Source organism: Myodes glareolus, chromosome 2 (genome assembly GCF_982192425.1).
Source record: "Myodes glareolus chromosome 2, mMyoGla1.1, whole genome shotgun sequence".
NCBI lineage: Eukaryota > Metazoa > Chordata > Mammalia > Rodentia > Cricetidae > Myodes > Myodes glareolus.
In genome coordinates this window covers 30,162,291-30,189,033 of record NC_142027.1, presented here as the reverse complement: position 1 = coordinate 30,189,033, position 26,743 = coordinate 30,162,291, and the positions used below count along the sequence as shown (strand labels likewise).

The 26,743-nt window shown below is 34.4% G+C and overlaps 1 protein-coding gene across 2 annotated transcripts in view; it reads left to right on the top strand.

Annotated features, from left to right (window-relative positions):
* Gbe1 (1,4-alpha-glucan branching enzyme 1) overlaps nucleotides 1-26,743 on the top strand; it is a 252,351-nt gene that overhangs the window by 92,975 nt on the left and 132,633 nt on the right. For both annotated transcript variants that reach the window (XM_087899665.1, XM_087899664.1), the window contains exons 4-6: nucleotides 22,297-22,422; nucleotides 23,195-23,330; nucleotides 25,624-25,714. In XM_087899665.1, the coding sequence (XP_087755791.1) occupies nucleotides 22,297-22,422; nucleotides 23,195-23,330; nucleotides 25,624-25,714 (353 nt within the window). The remainder of the gene's footprint in view (nucleotides 1-22,296; nucleotides 22,423-23,194; nucleotides 23,331-25,623; nucleotides 25,715-26,743) is intronic.

Below are 26,743 nucleotides of genomic sequence, written 5' to 3'. Positions count from 1 at the left end.
ATTGAGTGCAGGTACATGAAAATCAAACACAAAGGGAACTCAATTTTGCCATTAATTTTGACTTAGTTTAGTGGATGATTTCTGTGCACCACAGCAGCCTTGCCAATCGCGTTCCACTTAGGGAACAAATAACATTTTTTTTTCCCCCATAAGGGTCACCTTTGCAGATGATCACAGGGAGACAGCTTACAGTGTTGCATGGAGAGTGGGTCCTTTGTCCCGGGTGCCCGGCTAGCTTACACCTGAAATAATCACACAGAAACTGCATTCATTTAAACACTGCCTGGTTCCTTAGCTCTAACTTCTTATTGTCTAATTTTTGCATCTTAATTCAACCCATTTCTTTAATCTGTGTATTGCCACGTGATTGTGGCTTACCGACAAGATTTTGACCAGCATCTGTCTCAGGCAGGAGATCCATGGCATCTGCCACTCTGCCCTTCTTCCCAGCATTCAGTTCTGTCTACTCCGCCTACCTAAGTTTTATCCTATCAACTAGGACAAGGCAATTACTTTATTCATCCAATGAAAGCAGCACATAAACAGAAGGAACTACTACACCACCACACTCCAACTGATACTTTCCTTTCTGTGTTTTCTTTTTGTAAACATTGGTTAAGAAAACAATGGTTGCATAATTACAAAAGTGTAGTAGTTGGCCAATCAGATTTGCTTCCTGGTATAGGCTATGATAAAGTTTGTTCTTTGTAGAACTTCCCCTCATTTTCTTTTATGTTAGAGTACTTATTATGCATCAGATAACATTTTAAACACTTTCTGAAGATTGGCTCTATTAGTGTTAATATCAACACTTTCAGAGATCTCCTATTATCACAAAACGGGGATGGGAGTTAAAGCCCAGAGTGTTAGATGATGATCTAAATGATAATTCTTAGCAATTTGTCAATGTGAAATACGTTTATATACTCATGTTTTTCAGTGGATACTTGGCAACAACAGTAACAACATTGAGAGAACATAGTATAACATGTTAGTATCTTTTGTTAAGAAGGTCAGTAGAACAGCAGTTTAAAATAAAATAAAGTCCCCAAAAGAACTCATACAAAAAATTGATATGGCATCATCTCGTGGTGATGCTAGTCTCTACAAATCTCTATGTGTATATGTGTGTATATATATTTTGTTCCCTGAGACAGTGTTTCTCTGTGTAGCAGTCCTGGCATTTCTAGAGCTTGCTCTGTAGACCAGGCTGGCCTTAAACTTAGAGACCTGCCTGTCTCGTCTCCCAAGTGATGGAATTAAAAGTGTGTCAACCACCACCACCCATGCATAATTAGTTTTATGGTTATTCAAACCAGAACATTAAAGAGAAAGCCCACAATAACTAACATACAACAAAGGTAAGGAAAAATAAGGAAAAAACATAATTGTTCATAAATTGCTACAACTACAGTTATTATAGATATGGGCAAATTAACTGTGACCACACATTCATGCATGAGTGTGTGTATGCCCACATATTCATACAACCCCCTCCATACACACAGAGAATATAAGAAGTAGTGGATGGAGGAGACGCTACTGTTGTGGAATATTTTGTTTACACTGTCTTGATATATATCACTTTTATTGGATTAATAAAGAAGCTGACTGGCCAGTAGCTGAACAGTCTGGCAGGAGACCCAGACTAGGAGACTGCTAGGATGAGGAAAGGAAGATTCTGGAGTTGCCAGCCAGATACATGGGAGCAGGAATTGGATGAGTCATGATAATAAAGGTACTGCCAAGTAGCAGGGTGTAAATAAGTAATATGAGTTAACATAAAATGTTAGAGCTAGGTAGTAATAAGCCTGAGCTATTGTGCAAGCATTTGTAATTAATATAAAGACTTGGAATGATTATGTGAGAGTAGCTGTGGGACAGAAACTTCAGTCTACTTTGTTATTCTGTCTTCTGGATCTAATTACTTCTGCAGCCTCTGTGATTGTCTGTATAAGAGTTATAAAAGATCAAGGCAGTCAAAATTCCAGAGTAGCTGGGGAAAGTTCTGAAGGCCTTATACCTTCCTTAGGTGCTATTCACAGTTGGAAGCCGCTGGAACTGGGAGAGGCCTTCCCCTTTGACACTGTAATTACTGGTGGTGGTTTACCCATGTTTCAGTGGATGATCTCAGCCCTCCACATAAGGACATCGCTCAGTGGATATAGTAGGTTATAGAAACAGGGAGGATGCAAAGTTGAGAGGAAAATGTGTTGGAGGGATGTGGGAGAGAGTTGAAGGTGGAACATGGAAGATGAACATGATTAAATTAAAAAAAAATTCTTACTAGCTCATCATGGCCTCATGGAACAAATAGCAAATGGGACATAATATTTGAGAATAAAAATTGGCTTAAGATAGTTAACAGTGTAAGTTGATATCAAATATTCTAAGTAATAATATACATTCCAAGGATATTCTCAAAAAAAAAGCAAGTGAATATGTTTAAGGTAATAAAATAAAGTGAGTCATACAAGGGTGAATGTTGAAGTACCACAAAATTAAATGTGTGAGCCATGGTGCCAGCACACACACACACACACACACACACACACACACACACACACACACGTTAAAATAAGCCAACTAGATCTAAAACTGAATTCTGAGGAAAGCTGGATAGGAACGTCTGAGATAGAAATATGAGTTAAGAATTTAGAATAATGGGCTAGTGCTATGAGTCAGTTTGTAGAGGCACATGCCTCCTTCCTTTCCTAATGCCTTGAACTCGGGATTAGAAACCCACATGGTAGAATAAGAGGACCATTCGCTTTTATTTCCACACATGTGCTGTGCTACACATGGTCTCACAACACCCTACAATCCATTTCTTAACCTAGCTAAATTTGTATTTGCTTAAATCATTTTCAAATCATCAACCTGATTTTCAAAAAATTTTTGTTGTTTTGTTTTATATACTTACTATTTTGTTGTTATTGTTGTTGACATTTTGTTGAATAGTGAACCTGAAGCCCTTTATATGGGTGTTAGAGGTTTCTCAGAGTTACATTTTCATTCCCTAACATCCTATTGTGAAGTTCACACTGTCTTTGCAGAAATATTGCAGAACACATGCTATTAGGGAAAGAGTGTGTGTCAACATTTGTCTATTGTAAGAATTCATGAGAAAAATCTTAAAATATTTTACACAGTAGTAGATGCACTTTGCAAAGAAGTCTGCTGTGGATGTAGATAAGGTGGCTGGTCATTTTAAAGGCAAGCATTAGTGAACTGGACCTTACTAAAATAAGAACATTCTTAAAATCTGTTTCTTGTAACATATTTGAGGGTAAGATTGTAAAATATTGTGCAGGAACATTCTTCAGCAAGCTGTCCATGATGTACTTGGTCACTTTTCGAGTGATCTTAGCCTCCTCTCTCCCTTAGCACCTTTCTGTGATATCAGAAGCTGAAATGATGGCTCTCATACCCACCCTCCCTGGCCTAAGGTATCCCTCCTAACCACACTGATGAGCAGGTAATCTTTTCCTCTTCAATATTTTCAGCTGTGTCTCCTTAACAAAATGACAGATAACGAGAAATAAAAGAACTGTGTTAATGAATGCAGTGTTCATTACATTAAGAAAATCTGAAGCAAAAGGCATTCAATGTGGCTGTTTAGAATCACAGGGTATGTAGCATCCTCCACAATGAACAATAGTTTTGTAAAGTAATGTCAGAACAATAGGAAGCAGTTTTTGTTATCCCTTGAGGGATAACAGGGTCCTAAGTACATGGGATGAAACTAATGGGGTAAGGCTTGTTTGCAGATTCCTTTGTCTTCTCTGGAGTTTTTCCCTACTAAGAGAAAAATCTATATTCTGACTTTATGAAAAAGAGGGTGAGTAAGGAGAAAACTATTGCTTTATTTGCCTTCAATTAAAAATTCCTATGTCAAAGAGTGGCTAGTCACATTACGATTCTGGATCCATTCCTCATAGTCATCATTCCAAATCTAGAAGTATTCTGAAGTGCAATCTATCAAACTTAAACACGTGTCTCCTTTACCTGAGAGCCACTCTGATTCAGTTGGTCTAGGGGACCTGAGAACTTGCCTTAAACAAGTATCCAAGTGATTGAAACTTCGTGTACACCCAAAGACAAAGTGGTGCTTATGCTGCTGATCCAAGGTCACTTTTTTAAAAATTATTTATTTTTAGACAGTCTTTCCTCATTTTCCATACCAGTCCTAGTTCCCACTCCTTCTCCTCCTCCCACTCCCTTCCACTTCTCTCCTTCTCCACCCTCATCCTCTCCTTTCCTTTGAGAGGTTAAGGCTTCCTATGGGAAGTCTAAAAAGTAGTTCATCACTTTAAGGCAGGACCAAGCCCCTCCCTTATATCTAGGCTTACCAAGAGAATGGGCTCCAGAAAGCCAGTTCAAGCACTGGGAATAAATCCTGGTCCCACTGCCTGTGGCCTCACAGACTGCCTAAGTCACACAACTATTACCCACAGACAAAGGGTCTAATTTTGTTCTATGCTGGTTCCCCGCTGTCAGTCTGAAGTCAGTGAGCTCCAGCAAGCTCAGGTCAGCTGTCTCTGTGGGTATTCCCATCATGATCTTGACCCCTTTGCTCATATTATTGCTCCTCCCTCTCTTTGACTGGACTTTGGGATCTCAGCCCAGTGTTTCACTGTGAATCTCTGCATCTGCTTCTGTCTGTTGCTGGATGAAGGTTCTATGATGACAATTAAGGTAGTCAACTATCTAATTACAGGTAAAGGCCAGTTCTCCACTATTGCTTAGAGTCTTAGCTGGGGTCATCCTTGTGGATTCCTGGAAAATTTTTTAGTGGAATGTTTCTCTCTAGTCCTATTATGGTTCCCTGCATCAAGATATCTCTGACCTTTAGTGGTCTTGGTCATCCTGTTTCTAAGAACTGTTCAAAGGATCTGTGATCTAAGGCACAGAACCATTAGATTAGGGTATAATTACTCTGAGAAAGTGCTTCCTTATATATTATTTCTTATTTATTTATTTATTCATTTATTTTAGTAGATATCAGGGTGCCGAGCAAAAGTACGAAGACCATTTTGATTAGTTGTAATATGCAACTGTTCTAATTTTAATGAGGAAGTGTGTGGATCAATTGAAAAGAGTGTATGTTAGTTTATTTTGCTGAAGAGAGAAACCAAGGATAGTGGCATCTTTATTGAATCCTTCTCTTATTTTTCCTCACCACTTATGCTTGCATTTTATTCCCCCATACCACACAACCAAATATATTGTAGAAAAACAACAACAAAACAATCCTAGAACCTTTTTATAATTCCTTCCTAACAGAACCTTGGGAGGGAGGAATGCATACAGTTATGTTAAATCAGTGAATTGTACTCCTACACCAATTTGCCTAAAGGAAATACATTAGAGAAGGTGCAGTAAACTAAATCAGATTTTCTAAAGTTGTTGTCCATTTATACCATCTTATTAACTGGATGTCATGACAGATTATATTGAACAAATGGATTGAATTAAAAATCTTTCGAGTGTAAGGTTTTATTATTTACCGTCTTTAAGTTTTATTTCTTTGAGAAAGTTATATCTCTGATCCATTTACTCTTCCTAGTTTGTCCTTAGAAACATCTAATAGATTCAGGGCATTTTGCAAGAAAACTACCAAAGTGATTTTCAACTTTCTGATTTGTATTGAAATAAATAAGAACTATAGTTGTAACTTTTATTCTTCCTGGATATGTTTTTCATTATTTAAGTTTTGGTTCTTCTATAACACATTTGATAGTGCAACCTATATCCTTTGAGTTTACTGCTTAAAAGCACCGGAGGAAGTCATACTGTGTTTCACCTGGCTGTCTTATATGTACACAATGTGGGTTAACATAATACATTTCCCTCCCAGGCACTCTGCGTCCCAGATATTTTGCTTTATACCTGGACTTGTGTTATGACCTTTCAGAGGCTGCCTATCCCAGTGTCCTTTTGCACTGTAGTGGTCGCATAATGTGCGCAAATATGAACTCCACCAAGCTGTCATTTCCGTAGCCAGACAACAGCATGACTTTTGATAAAGGACTCTCTGGCTTCCATCTATATAGTGGCTATGTAATAGCATTTAGGACAGAACTGATGAGAGGGTAAAATCAATCCTTTAAAATTATATCCTCCCTCATTTTTACTCCATAAATATCTAGATTTATGCATGTGTATGCCAAGAGACCATGCTACATTAATCTTAAAGCAGTTGCATTATTGTACACACTGTGGATACAGAATCAATATTTCATCAATCCATTCTAAGGTACTCCTTGATGGTTGTGTGTAGTTCAGCCCTTTCCCTCACAATCATAAAGTTCAGACTCATTTGCTATGGTGTTCATGAAATCACTCCCAACGATAACTGAGAATTCATAATGATATTTATAGTAACTGTGTTTTGTCAGTTAAATCTTCAGTACAATTTGTCTATCTCCCTACAACCTCAGAAGACAGCTTGACGAAATATATTAGAGAAACCAAAGACGCTGAGACTGAACTGAGTCATCAAACTGACAGAAAGATGATCTTATTTAAAGAAAGGAGAACTATTAGAAATTAGAAAAACTAGTAGAGTTGAGAATAGTCAAATCTGAGGACTGGGTAAGCGTGATCAGTATGTTCTAATCAATATGGTAAAGCATGTCAGTGTGAATGCTTTGCAAGTAAGTCCTGGATAACACTGGGGCTCTGGTTGCAAGATGCTTGTAAAATTCAGTTCACAGAATAGCCAGTATGCTTTTCTTACTGCTGCGGAGATTATCTTCTTAGTGACCTCTAACAACCCCAGGAAAAATATCTTGCTGTCTCTTCTTAAGACTTCAGAAGGCTGATGTAATGATTTACCAATTATCTGTGGCTTGTGTATGCTGCTGAAATTTTGTTTAAAATAAATCAGCCCAACTGCTCGATATTTTAGTTTATGATTATTTATGATACATTATATATAGCTATAATAGAAGTATGTATTCTGACAGGAACACACCTTTCTAAAAAGATCCATACCTGTAATATATCTTAGTGTTGTTAAAGATCTGTTCACATGACTAAATGTATGTTAGCAAGTAAAGGTTCCTTTACTCATAATAGATGCTAGGTAGCATTTGCAAACAATCCTTGTTTACAAGCAATGTGAATTCATTAATTCCTTGAATATAGTATTTTGATAGACTAATATTGAAGGTAATTTATATTTGAAAATGATATTATGAGTACGACTCACCAAATACTTTCTTTTTGCTGATATAATTTTTTTCTTATTATTGTGTCTGGAAGAATAAAATCAATATTGCTTAGCTTCTCAACTATGGATCTCAATAATGCATATATGTATTTGGAGGATGGGAAGGTAAACTGATATATAAGCAGAAACTATATCTATTTATGTATGCTCACATACCTTACATAGTATTTGTGATACCTAGCTTAGAGTAAAAAAATGGAATCCTTTTTAAACAATAATGCACTTTTATTTCTATGTACACTTCCTGGGAACGAGGCACATCTAAACAAAAGAGGCTCTGACCTGACATGTAGTGTTCAAAACACACTTATTGTTTCTTTTTACTTGTAAACTCCCATAACTTCCTAAATTACTTATTGCTCTCCATGGGTCTACTTTCCTCTTGGTGTCTCCAAACTAAAAACTTACAGTTCTTGTACCTTTTGTCTCTCTTTTATTGTCACTTACAATCTGTCAGGAAATTTAGCTGATTCTACCTCAGCAGGATTGCTAGACTATTGTTCTTTTCATCGTTAGCACTGGCCTTTATTGCCTCACTCTGAATTTCTCTGGCCGCTTCCTCTTCCCACTACAGAAGACCTTGGTGATATGATAGATGGCTCTTTTGAACACTGTGCTCTTTGAAAGATGTCTGTCTGTTCTCATCACACACATGTTTCCAGAGATAACTTTGTCCCTCCATAAAGAAGGGAACATACTCTCTATTTTGAAACAGTTTCCCATGATTTTGATACCTTACAATATTTGAAATTATTGACTTGCACAAAAAATTGGCGAGGCAGTTTGAGTGATTGCTTGACCACTGGGGCCTAAATTTATTTGCTCTGTCTATTTACACATTCAATTTCGTGCCTATTGACAGTGTGACCATACCTTTAAAATCCGAAAATGATCTGTTATTCTTTAAATGTGCAATATTCTTCATAAGCTCCTGAAGACCCAAGTTCATGGTGCTGCTTCTCAAGATTGTGGAGCACCTAAGAGATGGAACCTCTGGAGGCAGTGGGCTGGTGGTGGGAGAGTTTGATGTTTTATAACCTGCCTGCTTCCTGTTCTTTTTCCCCTCCTTGGTTAGGGTGACAAGCCCATACCTTTCCCACCAAAGTGAGGTGTGTCCCCTCCAACTATAAACCTGACTATTGCTTTCTCTCTTAGGTTGCTTCTAGTTAGATAGTTGTGACTGAATTAAGAAAAGTAACAGATACGTGGTTTATTATATATGTATTGTATCTTGTACAGTTGCTTGGGAACCAAGCTGTTGAAAATTTCTTGATTGTTAAGAATCCTGAAGTCAGTCTAGCATATGTGTGATTTTTTTAACTTTAAGCTTTTGTTAAGATTGCTAATTTTTCATGTGCATACTTTGTTTCCTATACTCCTCTAGGTTTTATGTGGTGTTGTTTTTATTTATTTCCAATGCTTAGCATCTGTTTTTTTCCAATTTTTATTTTCTTTTCTAATCTATTTCAACTTCAAAATATCACTTTTGTTATTAAAATATTTCTAATATTATTATACTTGATGTTTTTATTGAATCTTTATTGTTTGATATTTACCAATAAAGACTTATGAGATAGATGCTGGGGTGAAAACCTGCTAGTTAAAGAAGCAGATAAAACACCTGGCTGACCTTTCTTCTCTGCAGATATCACAGAAAGAGCCTTCTCTCCCATTTTATCTCAAAGAAAACTTCTCAAACTTTACCTCCCGCCCTTCTACTTTTTCTGTGTCTCTCTATTTTTCCCCTTAGTTTTTCTAACTCCCTGTCGTTTCTGTTGGCAGAGATGGCTCATTTGTTTCCCGACTGCTCATAGCCAAATAATCACACAGAAACTTTATTAATTGCAACAGTGTTCAGCTTATTAGCTCAGGCTTCTTATTAACTAACTCTTACTACTTAAATTAACCCATTTATGTTAATCTGTGTATTACAATGAGCCTGTGGCCTACTAGTAAGTTTCCAGTGCATCTATCTACTTTGGCAGCCACATGGCATCTTTTTAACCTGCTTACTTTCTCTCTATATGTCTGTTCAGATTTCCTACTTGGTTTTGCTCTGCTGAAGCATTGCCCAAAACAGCTTTATTCATTAACCAATGGTAATAAAACATATTCACAGCATACAGAAGGGAATCCCATATTAGTTTTTCTGTCACCTGGTTGTTTGCTCAACCTCTTAACATATAGCTGGCTTTATTTAATCCTGTTTATAGTATTTAAGAAGAATACACTTAGATTCATGGTATGTAGTATGTTTGAGCCACACCACAGGTAGATGCAAGTTTTTTTTTTAATTTCTGTAAATAATGCAATGTTTTTGGTTCGCACTGGGATCACACATTCTGTAATGAAAGATATTATACATGGTCTCAGAATTTATATATGATTTTAAAATTCTGTTATTTTGTCTTTCCTCCCATATAACACACACACACACACACACACACACACACACACACACACACACACCCCACACTCATATACATCTGCACATGTTTATGCATTGCCTTCCTAATAAGCATTCAAGTGTTTGTAAGTAAGGAATTACTATGAGATCGTCTCTGACTAAAATTTTCATCTTATAGTAAATGAACTTGAAGTTTTGTAGATGCTATAGGTTGTAAATATAACATATCTCTTCATGATAGTAAAATGGAACCTTTAAAATATTACCTGATGCTTGTTTCAAAACGTATTTAGTCCTTGCTTAATATATGCATATAAAAATATCATTAGAGATGTTTTTATTTGCAGTGTACTTACAGACAGTACATAGTGTTTCATAGATAATGTTTAGCTTTTATGTTTTTAAAGTGTTAGTTCATTTTAACTTGGATTAACACACACACACACATGTGCATGCACGCACGTGCACACACACACACACACATACACACACTATTTTGAGAAGCTGTGTGCTATGGTGTATGCCTTTTAGTTCCAGCACTCAACAGATGGAAGCAGGTGGATTTCTGTGAGTTTTAGGACAGCCTGGTCTAACAGTGAGTTCTAGGACAGCTGTGACTATGTATAGAGACAGAAAAATCTCCATTTTGAGTATTCTATATTTTGAGTATTTTAAGCATTTTATTTGCTTAATCTCTTGTTTAGTTTTAACTCTCACTAGTAGTCCTATGAGGCATACATAATTACTATAATTTTATCTACAAATCTAGATATTAGAAGTATTACAAATTTTATCTAATAGCATAAGTGTCTTAAACATTTAAACCCTATCCTCTGCCAAGTGCTAACTTCATGTAGATGCTGAGAAACTAGGAGTTACTCAGTTTAAACCCTACTTTAGAAATATAATCAAACCAGAGTCCTCTGTAAGAGCAAAAAAATCTCTTAATCATGGAATCTGTTTCCAGCCCCTTAAGTTCTGTATTAAATATGTACAAACTTGGTGATCACCAGATTCTGATTAAGAAAAGAAAAACATCTAATTTTAGGTCTATTCAAATGGCAAGTGGATAAAATAGTTGCTCAGAAGCATCTTGTATGCACAGATGCCCTGTTATATGCTGATTTTGTGTACTTGCACTTTATATTTAACTCTCTCTCTCTCTCTCTCTCTCTCTCTCTCTCTCTCTCTCTCTTATCTGTCAAAATTTAACCTAAAGGTTTCACATTTTTCTTAGGATTAGTTTCCAAAGTGATGGTATTCTTATTTTCATGCTGAATCTGTGATTGAATGCTAATATTTTTATTTCACAGTTAATGATTTTTCTCTTACAGACTTTTTCTTTACTTTGAGTCTTTTAATACATTGGATTTCTGTTAACTAGCTTAAAATGTATAATGTATTCTGATTTTTAAAAATATGTTTTAAGGGTATGAGTTAGCTAATGAAGTGTCCTGGACATCATTTTCAGCAAGGAGATCCTACAGACAAGATAGAATTTTTAGTATTTTTGTAATCATTGCCTGAGGATGATTATTTTTTTTCTCTATATTTTTGAACAGTAAGAACTCTGAATTTTCAAGTAATAATTAGCTTCCATTTTTTTAAGACTCTATAACATCTGATGTCATAGAATCTTCAGATATCTAAAAATAAATTTGGAAAAGTAAATACAAGACTTACAAACTATTTTTAGTTTACAACTGAATGTTTACAGAGAATGTGAAGCAGCTTTTCTTTTATGACTGTGGATCATGATATCTTTTCATTGACTTTGCTATGCTCTTTATGCAATTAAATTTAAAAGGCTAAAATGAGTACAGAATACCGAAGTGCCACATTGTTTCTGTCCTGTCAGTGGAGTTCCGGCTCCCTCTTTTGGAAAGCCAAAGCATGTCATTTAGACCAAGAGTAAATAGTATTCACATTTCAGTTCTTATTTTTTATTTTTTTTCCCTGATCGTGAAAAAGTAAAATCCTATTTTTGGTTTTCTGAGGTGCCCCACTACTTTGATAGATTATGGTAATAGTGCGCAGACAAATGGCCTGAGCTCACAAGTGCGCATGGACATGTCTTCAGATGGAGAACTCCATCCACTTGATGTGGGAACCTAGGCAATATTTTTATTATTTCAAATAATTTTCAATTTTATTTTAAGACAGGTAGTTGCTTGTTGCTTTGTAATCATTAAGTAAAATTTATAATGTCTATTAAAACATTTAACTAATAACATTTAATCTAGTAACAGGGAAGGCAAAGAACACAATCATCAGAAGCCTGGCTTTCTACTACCCGGCAGCTTTTGAAACTTTTGTGGTTATTCATCCTGCTCTACCACCAAGCATTCTTAAATCTGTCTTTCCTTTCACTTCTTCTCTCTGTATTTATATGTTATTCAGGTTTAACTACAAAGGATAAAGGTAAAGTAAGTCATATTTAGAGAAGTAAAAACTCTTAAAATCATCAAAATAAGACTGCTATAAATACAGTATAAAAAGAAAGTATTTACAAAAGTCTGTAACTGGTTTTTCTGTTTGTGTCTAACTTCTCTTTGCTGATTCTCATCTATTTTCTTCATCTTTGTGTTTTATTTTCAGAACTTATTCAAAAATAGGCATTATTATGAGACTGAAAATATTGTTACACTACAAAAACTATATTTATTGTAACAACAATGAAAGTGTGTGTATATGAATATTTTGAGGCATGTTTGTGAATTACTTCTGAGTTTGAAAATATCTTCTTAGTATATACATTATAATGTTATGTAGTAATACAAATTGAAGACTGTATAGCTAATGCTGTTTTTGCCTTTGCCGATGACAAGGTCTTTGACATTTTCATATTTGTATCACAGTAGATTTACTGTATCATCATGCTAACTGTGGTTAGTTTGTGAGGGCCAATTAATTCTGTGTCATTGACTGATGTCCCATTTATAAGCAGTCATGCACACTTGTTGGAAGTGCTAATAGTAATGAAACAATGATTTGTAATGTTTTGCATTGGTGATTATAGACAGTGTTTAACATTTCTCCATTGTTGTGAATGCACGTATCAGTTCTTCAAGCAAATGTTTGATAAATAAGACTGCAATCACCAGTAATTCTTAAAACTTTTTAATGGGAAAATAAATAATTTTCTATGGACAGTTTAGGTAATATTTGATTGATTGATACTAAAAACAATTCTAAGTTGAGCTTAAAATTCTATTCTGTATCTTGTAGGAACCTCTATAATCTTACTAAACCCATTTCTCAGCTGAACAGCAGCACTGTTTATTATTTTCTGTGATAGGAACTCCTATTTAAACCAATGTTTGCATCAATAGTATGTCTGGTTTGTAAAGAATTAGTTTTCTGTTTCCAAAGAGTTTTGGCTATTTCAGGCCCAAATGGGTTTGTCTGAACCTAAACACTCTGGTCTCTCTCCCATCTCCTGTCTCCCTCTGCACTGCACTTCTGGGTTTTCTCTTCTTGTCCATCTCATTTTGTAACCGACTCCATTGTCTTCTTTGGTTCTCTAATCCATATAGCTATCAGAACTTCTTCTTGTGAGCCCAAACTGTGCAACCTCTCTTATACTTGCTTTAGTCATGAGTTTTCTGTGTTTAAGCAGGGCTGGTTCTACACTGCAGTTCTTTGATGAGGTACATAGTCTCCATTCTCTGACTTTTCTGCTGAGCATTTATGTTTATTTTCAGTATCCGTCATACACTTTACAAATAATCATTGCAATTCTGTTGATAGAAAATACATATATCTTAAAACTTGAACTTTGAAGACATGTGCTTTGAAGAAGTTTTTGTCAAATCAAATTTATTTTTGTGATTATTTTTTGCAAAACAGCTGATTCTGAATACATATGTAATCACATGTAGGAAAGTGTGTATAGAAACTATAGATATCGTGAACTACTTCATTTTCACAGACTGGTAGCTTCCTTGTGTTTCCCATTGTGTAACTAAGAAGAACATGGTATTTTTTATCAAGTTAAGCACCATTCATTGCTTATAGGTTAAAATGCTTGACTGTATGATATACTTCACTTACTCATTCCATTCTTCCAGATTCTTTTAGGTCCAATTGCTAGGCCTACATTACATGAGGAAAAAAAAAAAAGAAAAAAGAAGAAGAAGAAGAAAAAAACTAGTATTATAAGCTTTGTATTCTCTCAACCACAATATTTTCCCTTCAGGGGTGCTGGAAGTTTACTTAGAAAAGAGACATTATTTGCTAAAACTTTGAATTAAAAATTATGAATTAATTGAAAGATAAAAAGCTGAAAAGGAAATCATTCACTTTCAGTAGTAGTAGTTATTCATTTCGAAGATGTCAAACATCTTCAGAAGGAGTTCTGTGGTATATTGGAATCTTTATACACTGTGTTAAAATGTATTGTTGTGATTGGTGTAATAAAATGCCAAATGGCCAATAGCTAGGCAAGAGGTATAGCAGGGCCTTCTGCTAGAGAGAGAGAGACCTCTGGGAAGAAGGGGTGGATATACCAGCCAGCAAGGAAAAAAAAACAAAAAAAACAAAAACTTGAGGTGCAAGATAAAAGAAAGGTTAAAAATCATGAGGCAAAATGTAGATTAATATATAAAGATTAATTTAACTTATGAGAGCTAATGGGGCAAGCCTAAGTTAAGGCCTAGCTTTCATAATTGATAATATGTCTCTGTGTCATTATTTGGGAAATAGCTCGTGGCTCAAAAAAATCCAACTACAGAATATAGAAAAGAGATTTTTTTTTTTAAAGTCAGATAGGATAGAGATCAGTGTAGCGCCAGAATTGTCAAGAGGTCTTATGAATTCTTGTGAATTCATGATCTCTTGCTCGGAAATACTTTGTTAAATAAATGATGTAAAATATAAATACCAAACATTTCTGAATTAACACAAAGAACTTTAGTGATGTACATGAAATTAATTTTGGTTTGTGTGAAATTATATTTTTTATTTGAAACACTTAAATTGGTAGAATTAGTATACATATGAAAATAGAAAAATCTTAAATTATTCTTAAAATATATGAAACAAAGTTAAAATACAAAGAAATGCTTTAAATTTCAGAGAAAAATACATTATATTATTTGGAAAAATGAATTTAATTTTAGGGTGTTGGAAATATATTCCATAATACACTGGTGTTAGTTTTCTATCCTCTATTGCCATTTATCTTTCAAAAATAAAAGTTGATCATCTCATCTTACCTTTTGTTTCTCTTGTTTCATATTTGGCTTCCCTGTGGTGACTGAAATCTTCAGAACTCAGAACCGTGTTGCAGGGCAGCAGAGAAGTTAGTGGTGGGGATTAGAGTCAGGGCTCAGAAAATGATTATTTGAGGTGTTTCTTATGTGGTATCTGACTCCAAATCTAGGCCAGAAAAGTCCTTGAGGAGACATGTATAATTGACTAGCATTTCCCTACTGCATTGAGGCCCAAAAGTTTCACAGTCAAACATGTCCATGCATCTAAATCATTCTGGGTAAAGATGACTTCTGTTATTGCTAAAATTGGATATATAAGAGAGTATACAAAAATAAAAACAAAAAATATTTTCTTCTTTAAGTTTTTATATAAGTGATCATATGTGTCTAGACCACTAGACTCTATAAATCTGTCTCCTAACTGCATTTTCTAGAAATGCTTTCAATTTACGACTAAGCATTTCTGTTTTTGTATTATTGTACTCCAAGTATCTAATTGTTTTATGATCTTTTATTCTTTAGTCTATCCTTGTGTTCATAATATATTAAATGTGACTATAAAAGTCTGAAGAACTGAAAGCTTTCTTCTATTGTGCCTTTGAAATACACAGGTTTTAAAAATATTAAGTGTTTTATGCTTTAGTTTTTTGCTCTAAAGTATATAGGCACCTAGTTTTTCTTTTCTTTTTTAATGACTTTCTTTTAATCATATGCATGTGTGTATGTTTCTGTGTAGTGGTCTGTGCAGATACGTGCATATGCCCGTGAAGACCAGAAGAGGGGCTAGGATCCCCTGAAACTGAATTACTCATGGGTACTGAGATCCGAACTTTGAGCCTTTGGAAGAACTGTTAGGATTAACCCCTGAACCATCTCTCAAACCCCAACCTCTATTTTTTTTATAGCTTTTAAGAAAAAAGGGGAAGTAGTAATAGTTTGTGACTTAGGTGTTTATTATTCTTGCTTATTATTATTAAACATAAAAAATTCACTTTTGCCAGGTATGCCTCCTACTAATCATAAAGGTTGGTGTTGCTTATCGCAAAATACATACTGTCCAGCCTTTCATGCTTTAAACATTTACATTTAAACCGAAGCTTTATTTGATACTACAGATAAGTATATGGCAAATGTCAAACTTATTATTTAACCTCTTCAAATTTAAAGGTATGTCTCCTTTTTCTCCTTTTTCCCTCTTAACTAATCTTGCTGTTCACTTGAACCATTAAAATATAGCAAGAACATTACATTTGCCCCTTGTAAATCAGTGTATCCTAAAGAATCAAGTAAATAGTGATGGAAAGAATATTTTAGAGAACAATGACATGGGAGAATTTATGTTTAGTAATTTGAACAGACCTCGGTAAGAAAGATTTCAACTAAATCACTGTACTGTGATGATCGTTGTATTGATCAGGGCTGCTTCTTATCCTCATTGTTACAGCCTCCACTGCCCAAGTCCACTGTTAAAGGGTCACTTCAGTTCTTCACTGTATTTTATAACCACAAGAAAATGTATATAAAAATCAATTGACAAGAGGTCATCAGGTGTTTTCAAATTGCATCTTAAACCATGTAGTTATTGTTTCCCACTATGTGAAATATTTCGTTTCTCTCTCACATTATGCCTATGCTCATTTCTCTATCCTTGTTTATATAAAACTACTTACAGTTCTCATTTCCCACGTGCCACTTGTACCTGGCAAAACCAGACTTTCTACAGAAGATAAGAGGAACAATGACAGTATTGAAATCATTATGTCGAGACTTAAATTTGTAAAGGTTTATATGAGTGCTTATGATTCGGAATTCCTATCATTAACTAATTTTTAGTAGTCATTAGATACTCTTCAAGATTCTAGCCTGTATATACTAAATAAGTAATTAAATATTTTCTTAATGTATAATTCTTAAAATTCCTACTCAGTAGATGGTCTTTGCAATTCCTCTGCATTGTTTTTTCTGGAGGTTGAATCATTTCATTTTCCTTCTTTACACTTTGAATCTTATTTCAGTGGAATATTACTGAGAGTGGTTGCTTAGGAATCATATTCATTCTTCAATTGTTTCAGTTTATTACCAAATAGACTTTTATACTGATACTTAATGAAAGATTTCCAAAAAAAACTTCAACTCATCTTCGATGCCTTATTCTCTCTCACTTCTGAGCGTGTCTTAGATTTTGTTTTTGCGCCATACCATATTATAACACTGTTTACATAAAATATTTCCAGCATTCACTGCACATGGATGAATCTCTTTAAAACTCACTTTTTCAATAATGCAAACTCACTGATCTCTCCCCCGCTCCCCCATTTCATGACTTTTTTCTTTTATTTCTATATTGATCTTTCAATACCTTGGATGTGTAAATCCTTTCTTTTAATATAGGTAATTCATTTGTTTCCTAGCCTAAGACACCTAGACAATCTTTACCCTATTAAAACATTGTTCCTTTTCTTTTGGCTTAGGTGTAGTTATTCTTACTTGCTCAGGGATGTCATTTTCAATACCAGCTTCCTAAATCTCAAACAATGCATTTGGATTTTCTCTTTATTTAGTAACCTCCCTCCTTTTATAAGGTTTTTGTTCAGGTAATGCCCTTGAAAATAGCAAACACTTTATTAGTTCTGCTTAGTTGTTTCTTTATTTCTTCAATATTTGTCTCAGTAATGGGGAAAACAGTTCTAATAAATTTTATTCATATTAAATGACTAAGGGACTAGATGGGGGGACAGTACTTGTTTTTATAGGAATGAAACACCTGTTTTTCTCAATCATTCTAAATAAGAACCTGCCTTTAGGAGATACAACTACTACTGTCCACTCATTTCTCTTTGACAGTATTCTGTGGTTTCTCCCTCTCCCCTCCCCATGTTACAGAGATCAGTGTTCATAATTGTATAATTGTTCCTAAGCCAAAAGCAAAGTAATTGGATATTTTGCCTTAAAAATATTCTGTTCTGGTCCTATATGGGAGTGCCCTTCATCTTAAAATTTGGTTTAACTTTTTTCTGATAGTGATTAGTTTCTTATTACAGATTTGTTTTATGGCTAATATTCTTAGTCTTTGAAAATGTTCTTTTTTAATCACCTTATTTTTGCTAGAGAAGTCTTTACACTACTTGATTTCAAATTCTTATGGATTCAACTTGGACAATTTTTTGTCCTTTTCTTTCTTTTTAATTGAAGAAAGAAAACTTTTTTCTTTCAATTGTGGTAGCATGTTCCAAAATAATCAATTCCTTTCTCTTTTATTTTATTATTTTATATATGTTGTACAAAGTTTAAATAGTAAGAGCTAGTGAGACTTTATCAAAAAAGGTATAGCTTTTGTGGCTAAGCTATTAAGAAGTCTATTTTCTTTCCTTCCTTTGTATAGTGCCTACTATTGCATAACACAAGACACAGGGATTTAGTCTAATCATTTGATATGTCTAGTCCTCTTCTCTATCCTATATCTCTTTGTAGATGCGAAGGACATAATACAGAGATTTTTTTATGTGCATATATGGTTTATATAGTTACTTAATTAATTGAAATTTATTAACTAAGTTGAGAAACAAAGATGGAGGTCTCTGAAACATATGATTGTTGTTATCAAAATATAACTATTAAAAACTAGATTTTCCTTCCTCAGTTAGGTCTTAACTGATTATGCATTTAGTCAAGTAGGGAAGAACTTTTATCTATCACAATTGCATTAGTCATTTTGTGGCTATCTTGGTATACCTAGCTTTTTTTTTTTAAAATAGCAATGCAGATTTAAATTTAACAATGAAATGTGAAATATTTTGAATTTTTTTACCCTTTCAAATGAAAAGTTCAGAATATGATGGCTTGATGAATATAGTACAACAAACTTGATATTTCAGCAGCCTGGAGACCAAGGCAGAATTGTAAATTCAAGGTCAAAATGGGTTACAAAGTGAGACTTTATCTCAAAACCCAAAATGAAAGAGAAAATAATGTATTTCCTTCAATAAATACTTTTTCTTGTGATTGGCTTGGTGGCATACATGCTGATCCTAGCACTGCAGAAGAGACAGAGGTAGGTGAATCACTGAGTTTGAGGCTAACATGTTTTACATAGCAAGCTCCAGGTCATCCAGGCCTACAGAGAGACACCCCAAGTCAAAAACAAAACAAAACAACAACAACAAGAATAAACCAAAAACCGCTTAACCTCTTTTCATATTTTTGACATGAATGGGTGTGTCTGTAATAGGGAGGCTGCTTGTTTGTTTTCCTGGTTTCCCAGACTCCTGAAATAATCACACAGAAATTATATTATTTAGATCACTACTTGGCCTATTAGCTCTAGCTTCTTATTTACTAACTCTTACATCTTAATTTAACCCATTTCCATTAATCTCTGCATCACCATGAGGTCATGGCCTACCAGGAAATTTTCGGCACATCAATCTCCTGCTGCGGCTCCATGGCTTCTTCTGACTGCCTTTTTCCTCCCATTATTCAGTTTTGCTTTCCCCACCTAGCTCTCTTCTACCCTATCAGGCCAAGCCAGTTTCTTTATTAACAAATGTTATTCAAAGCATACAGAGGAGAATCCCACATCACCTCCCCTTTTCTGTTTAAATGTGAAGGAAGATTTTAACTTTAACAAAAAATTGCAGTTATAATATTTATATCTACTTAATCTTTTATAATAACTAAGGAAAACTATAACTATAAAGATGGGGCTTTATATTATATTATTTCAGGGCTGAGCAGCCTGGAACCAACGAGCGGCCTCCTACAACATCTGTGTGTATGTATGTGTGTGTAGCTGTGTGACTGTGTCACACATTTGGAGGTTAGAGGTGAGCTTTAGAAATCTGATATTATTCTACCATGTGGGTCCTTCTTGATAGTCTATGATGTTGCTACCTGCTTTGTGACAAGGTCCTTAAAACTTACTTCAAGATTTATTGTCCATTTGAATATTCAGACATATGAACGAGAAGTGCTGACAACAAGTATTATACATGTTTGGCTGTACTTACTGTGAGATAAAAATACATTTATTCTATTTGGTAGTTTATAGGACAACCCAGGGAACATTGGATTCCTCCTGGGATTTCGACAATTAGCATCACTCAGCTACTGAATGGTTAACAGTTTGCAAATTAGCAGCCTGTTCCCTGTGACATATCTTATCTGATGGGTAGACATATGATACATATGTTCAATTCATTATGTTTATGTATAAGTCTGAGATAGGATCATTTTCCTTGGTTGCTGTCTCCTAGTTGGATTTATCATAATACCCCTAATTGGTTTGTGATACTAAAGACATTGTGAAGAGGCACTGAAAGTGAAGGATTCTTCCTGAACAAGTTGTGTTAGTCAGAAAACACAAGTCGTTAGAAAGTTGTTACATATAAATCATATACTTTTCAGGCTTAGTGAGAAGCTGTGCTCTTCATATCATTTAGGAATTTCTATGAAAGGCGAAGGAAACAGAAAGTTGAAGTTCTTTACAATAATATGTGTCCCTACGTATACAGGTTAGGGAAAGGAGAAACAGAACACTTGGGAAAATGATTCATTCAGGGGATGACTTAATCTTCTTTGTCAGGTGTATCTAATGGTTATACCCTAATGACATGGTTGGGAGTTTTCCTCTTACCATTTCACAAATTCTGGCCCAAAGTTCAGGATCCCCAGGATGAAGACAAATGATGTATCACTGACAACGCTAAATCATTGAATACCATGTTTTTACTGCTTCCTTATTTTTCAAGCCTTACAAAGATGAAACTGTAAACCTAGTTGACTTTCAATTACTCAGTGGTTTGACATCATTGTAGTGTGGTGGTGAGTTTGGAAATATCCATTTTTATATAGCATTTATATTTAGTATGGTTGTCCGATTTATAGTTTCCTCGAAGGTGACTCTCAGAATGACCATAAGAAATGGTGTTAGTCAAAGATAGCTGACCCGAGCTATTGGGAGCTCACAGACTCTGGAATGACTGCTGGGGATCCTTCATGGGACTGACTGAACTAAGTTCTCTGAATGTGAGTGACAATTATGTGGCTTGATCTGTTGCAGGGTGGGAAGTGGGCTGGCAGTGGGATCAGGACTTATCACGGGTGTATGAACTGGCTTTTTGGAGCCCATTCCCTATAGTGGGATGGATACCTTTCTCAACCTTGATATGGGGGAGGGGCTTGGTCCTGCTTCAACTTAGTATACCAGGTTTTGTTGACTCCCCAAGGGAGGTCTTACCTCCTCTTAGGAGTTGATGGCAGGGGAGATGTTGGATGGGAAGAAGTAGGAGGAGGAGAAGGGGAGGGAAGAGAGAAACTGGGTCTGGTATGTAAAATCAAAAAAAAAAAAAGAATAAAACAACAACAAAAATGAAATGGTGTTAGCATCAGCAGCTAAAGCATTGTATTCTTTCTGTAATTGAACACGATGTATAGGAGCAGAGATATGGATAGTGTGTCTGTTTCTTCTGTCACTTAGAACTCATTGTCTCCTGATGATATTTATGTATAATGGAAAGTCTGCAAAATAATGTTCCAAAATGATCTTTTGTTCTGTTCACAAAGCAAAAAGGATAGTTAGATATTTTAGAACAACAGTTCTCAACCTATGTGTTGTGATATTTTTGGAAGGTTGACAACACTGTATACAAGAAAAGTATTCACTGACACAGGTAATAATATTTCATTTCAGTTTTATGATTTTTTTAATTGCGTATTTGTAGTGTTAAACCATTGTATTTGATTCGGCATTGGAAACTGTCATAATATATTACAAAGAAGAAAAGAAAGTTTTGGCTGTATAATTTGCTTTTTCCCAATCCAAAAGAAGAGGAATAACCTGTGGATGATTGACTTATTGATTGCAGTATCCAAAGGATCTTGTCTTTTTAGGATCTACAGTATTTTAAATTAACTATTCTTATTAAATTGATTTTTATTGAACTCTACATTTTTCTCTGCTCCCCTACCTGTCTTTTCCCTTCTTTTTAACCCTCTCCTAAGGTCAGGAGATTTTGTCTTTTTCTACTACCCATGTAGATTAGATCCATGTATGTCTCTCTTAGGGTCCTCATTGTTTTCTAGGTTCTCTAGGATTGTGATTTGTGGGCTGGTTCTTTGCTTTATGTTTAAAAATTACTTATGAGTGAGTAAATGTGATAATTGTCTTTCTGGGTCTGGGTTACTTAAGTATTCTAATGGTTGGTTTGCATTCATGGAAATTGAAAGAGGATTGTATAATATAAACTTATATGTAACTTAATGATCATATAGTAATAACAGATGAGCAAAAATTTTAAATACGTTCTTATAGATACACATCTGGGTACTCACCTAAATTTTTAACTCATTTGATTTCCTGCAGCAGGCAGTGCTCCTTAACTATGTCCTCTGTTAGATTTGTGGGGCTATTTTAAATCAGTGCCATCTCATTTTCTTTTTAGGTCGTCATTACCAGTAAAAGTGGTGAGATTTTGTATCGCATTTCACCGTGGGCCAAGTATGTGGTTCGTGAAAGTGACAATGTGAATTATGATTGGATACACTGGGATCCAGAAGACACATATAAAGTGAGGACAGCAGATTATAAATAATTGCTTATTTCAATGTTTCTTGGGACAATAATTTTTGTATTTTATAGCTTTTGTAAAAATGCTCAAAGTTTTGCTTGCTTAGTGTTTTGTTTGACAGTGTTCCTGTATTATACATCTTATATCATATTCTGTCGTATCTTCCCCATGAAACAGAAGTAAGGTTTTTCTTTCTGCCTGGTTTTGAAGTTAACAAAAACCAGTAAATTTCTATATACTTATCAAGAAGAAATATTAATATTTTGGGTTACAATTTCAATTGTACAAAGATTTAAATAATTTAGTATGTGAAGATCGATAATTTAGTATTTTGAAAAGGACAGTGGCATGGCAAACTAATGTATTTAGGGTTATGTTATGATTATGTTCCAGATGTGTTATATGCATCTTAGAACTAATTTTTCAGTCATTTATTTTACTTAATCTTGCTAATGAGTGATATGCATTAAATAAATATATTATATATGACATTTATAGCTCCATATTTTCCCTAAGGCATAGGTTTAAAAATGAAGAAAATATCTCTCCAATCATTGATACTGCATGAACTATTTCATCACTTTTTAAGTGGTTTTTATTAATACAGTCCTATAAATGATTAAGAAACATGGTGTATGCAGCCATTGCCTTTGATGTGGAAGAACAATCACAAGTGTTTCACTGAATTTAGCCTCTATTTTATTTCACATACTTGATTAATGTCACAACTGAATGCTTGCTTTAATTCCATTTGTAACTCTGTATTCTGTAGTTGAAGCATTCCAGACCTAAGAAACCAAGAAGTCTAAGAATTTATGAATCTCATGTGGGAATTTCTTCTCATGAAGGAAAAATAGCTTCTTATAAACATTTTACAAGCAATGTACTACCAAGAATCAAAGACCTTGGTAAGTAATAATTGTGATTTTTATTCAGATAAAATTTTAATGAGACTGTTCTCTTATTAGAAAAGCTAATTACAAATGTCTCTTTTTTGTGTTAAGAGATTAAATATGTAATAAAATGCATTTTATTTTAGGCTTCTCCAATTGCCCTGTAATAGTGATAGCATAGAAAAGAGAAATGGAATAAGATAGAGCATAAGCATTCAAGATATTATTCCAATTTCAATTTAAAGTAATGTGAACTGATGGCTTCCAAATTGTAGATAAATATGCGAGTGTAATTACTTTTCTACAGAAGATAACCTTTATCATTTGACGTGGTCATTGATAATAGCCAGTCCATTTTATTATTTTATGAAAAACTCTAGTATTTGTAAGGTGTCTGGAACTCATTTTGGGTCAGTTATTATATATTATATAGAAAAATCATATGTATCATATGTATGATTTTTCTCAGAAACATATCTGGACCACCCTTGAAACATGTTGAAATATTCACATAGCAGACATGACTGTCTTCAGAGAAGACTAAGAATAAATAGTATTAGGTTGACTGCCTGCTTCAATAGATGTTATATTATTATTTTACTTCTTATAGGTGATGCAGTTGAAAAAAATTATTCTGTAGCATATTTGGTGCCTGCTGCAGCAGCTGGAGAGGAAAACAAAATACATTTAATTATATCACTTCTGGCAGGGAGTTTAGTTTTTAACCAGAGGAACAATTTAAATACAAGTCAGGGTTAAAGTTTTCACCTATCTATAGATCCTAATTATCTGTGATTGTGAACTGAACTACAATTCCAGAAACTAAAATTAATCAAATTTATTGTTAGCATTGGTGGATAGGTATTATGTTACATTTGCTCACTGAAGAAGTACTTTCATTATTATATAATATTAAATTATTTATACCTGACTTTTAATATGCACCTCAGCAGCACAGAATGCTCCTCTGCACCATTGTTTGAGTTGCCTAGCACCGTAGGTAGAGAGCACACTAAGGGAGACATGATTAGTGCCATTGAAATAAACAATGACTATTCAAGGTAGAGCTCGATGAGAACAGTGCCTATTATATAATGGAGACATAATTAAAACTACAAGTTTTACTCTAAGATATATGATAATTAATGTCCATCATCTTATACATGTGTTTCTGTTAGGTCTATTTGAATTAAATCATTTTCCTTTTGCAACAATATGCCAATGGTGAGATCTGTGAGAAATGCTATATGTATATAAATTTTTACTTCTGAATTTGTATTTGTGAAAGTTACAGAATGTATGATGTGCTAAAATATAGTCATGAGGAGCTACAGCACAGCAAACGAAGAGAATGAAGTTAATATGGGTTTTGGTTTTCTCACAAGTTCAGTTATATAGTTCAGTGACTTGTTAAGGAATCTGATTTTATGAAGTCTTTTAATAAAACTGAAGCTTATATGAATTGGACATTAGGAGCTTAATACAAATACTTAGCATGTTTGTTGCACAAATGTTCCCAAGCAAACTGAGCATATGTGAAAAATGATAAAATTGTACTTGTAAGAAAAGAAAAACTGATTTCTCTAAAGATTTTCTGTTTCTTTATTTTGTATAAAATCAAGAGGTTCTGTCTTTTCTCTGATTATTTACTTGTGAGTAGTTCCACTGCTATTATGAATATTTAAAGGACAATCCCTGCCTTTTGAGTGACTTCATTTACAACTAGAGAGAAAATATATTCTGATGAAGAGAGAAAAACTGTGGTTTGTCCCATGTCTGTGTGTGCACATGAAAGACACTAAATATTTTAAGAGTAAGTCCATAGGAACCTAGCTCCTGGCTTCATAATACCTACTTTGTAGAAAAAATGAATTTGGTAATATTTTTTAGGCTATATGGTAAAATATCTAAACTATGATGAAAAGAGGCAAATTAAAAACCATATCATGCAATCAGTTACTCGTATTTAGCCTCATAATCTTCAGTATGGATATTACAAGTAAAGCTAAAGTTTAGCATATGCAGATTTCCATGTTTAATATTCTAAAGCAAAATTATGTATATATTTGCATATCATTTGTCACGTATTAAAATGAAGACATTTCAAATATCCAGGCAGTATGTGGCTCAAAGAGACAAATGTCCAATTGTTTTAGAAGGTCAGACAAGTAAATTATGTCAGAGTAGTAGAAATTTGCATGCTGATTAGAGCTTCTAGGTTCATTGTAAAAGTTACGTCTTCAGAACATGCAATTTTTCATTCTGTTTTGAATGCAGTTTTGACTTTCTTTGTGCTTTTTGTATATAGGATACAACTGCATTCAGTTGATGGCGATCATGGAACATGCTTACTATGCCAGTTTTGGGTACCAAATCACTAGCTTTTTTGCAGCATCAAGGTAAAATGAATATTTAATGCTCATGTATATTTCAAATAATGTAATCAAGTTGTATTTTAACATTTAGCTTCATTTTGTTTTATAACCCCACTTACAGTTCTGGTTAATAGACGATGGAGGTTTTCTTTGACTGAGGTCATTGATTTTCATCAGAAAGATGTAGCATTGATTGACCCATGTTTAATGTCAGGTTTCATGGAATGATATCAGCTGGTAAATGTCTACTTACTTGCTGACACTTACACCTTATAGGCACACGCTTAGTCAGAAACTGTGTCCTGTGCAAGCCTGTACTAAACGAACTCCAACTTTTTATAGGAAGAAATTGGTGTCAGGTAGGAACATGTGGGAGGACCTATACTGCACAGATGAAATTCTTATCTCAGACTTAAATTTACCAGAATATGGCTCTTTGGAGAGAAAGACTACCCTAAATGGTCCTGTGTGCCTTGATTACCACAAATAGAACTAACCCAACATTAATTCTGCCTCATTAGTTTACAGTATGGGAAATAGACTTTAATTTAGTACTCATACATATAGTGGTTTCTACCGTTAATAAGCACTAACCACAAATTGCTTTTATAATGCTACAAAATTGACTATAGATTAAATCTCATGTGATATTTGAAGTGGATTGAAGCTCTCAGTGACATAGCTGAGAAAGGTTAGAAGGAGCTTAAGCATATAATATTCTAGAAGGAGATACTAACCAATTTTCTTACATCTCCCTGTAGTTCTCTTTGTTTGTTTATATACAGTATATACTGCTTTCAACTTGTTTTCTAGCTTCATTCAAGAATCTGCCTATCTCTCTACTAAAAAGTGTGTTTGTTAATGCTTCTGGTGACCTTCATCCCTGGAGTCCAGTGGCTTTTCTTGGTTAACTCAAACTGTCGGAATCGCTTAACACAGTCAAGTTAAGGAGTTCCTTTACCTCCTTGGAAGATTTTTATTTTTCCCTTTAATTCCAGAATGTAATATCCTGCTGCAGTATCTCTCACCTCCCTTTTTTGGGGTGGGGGTACA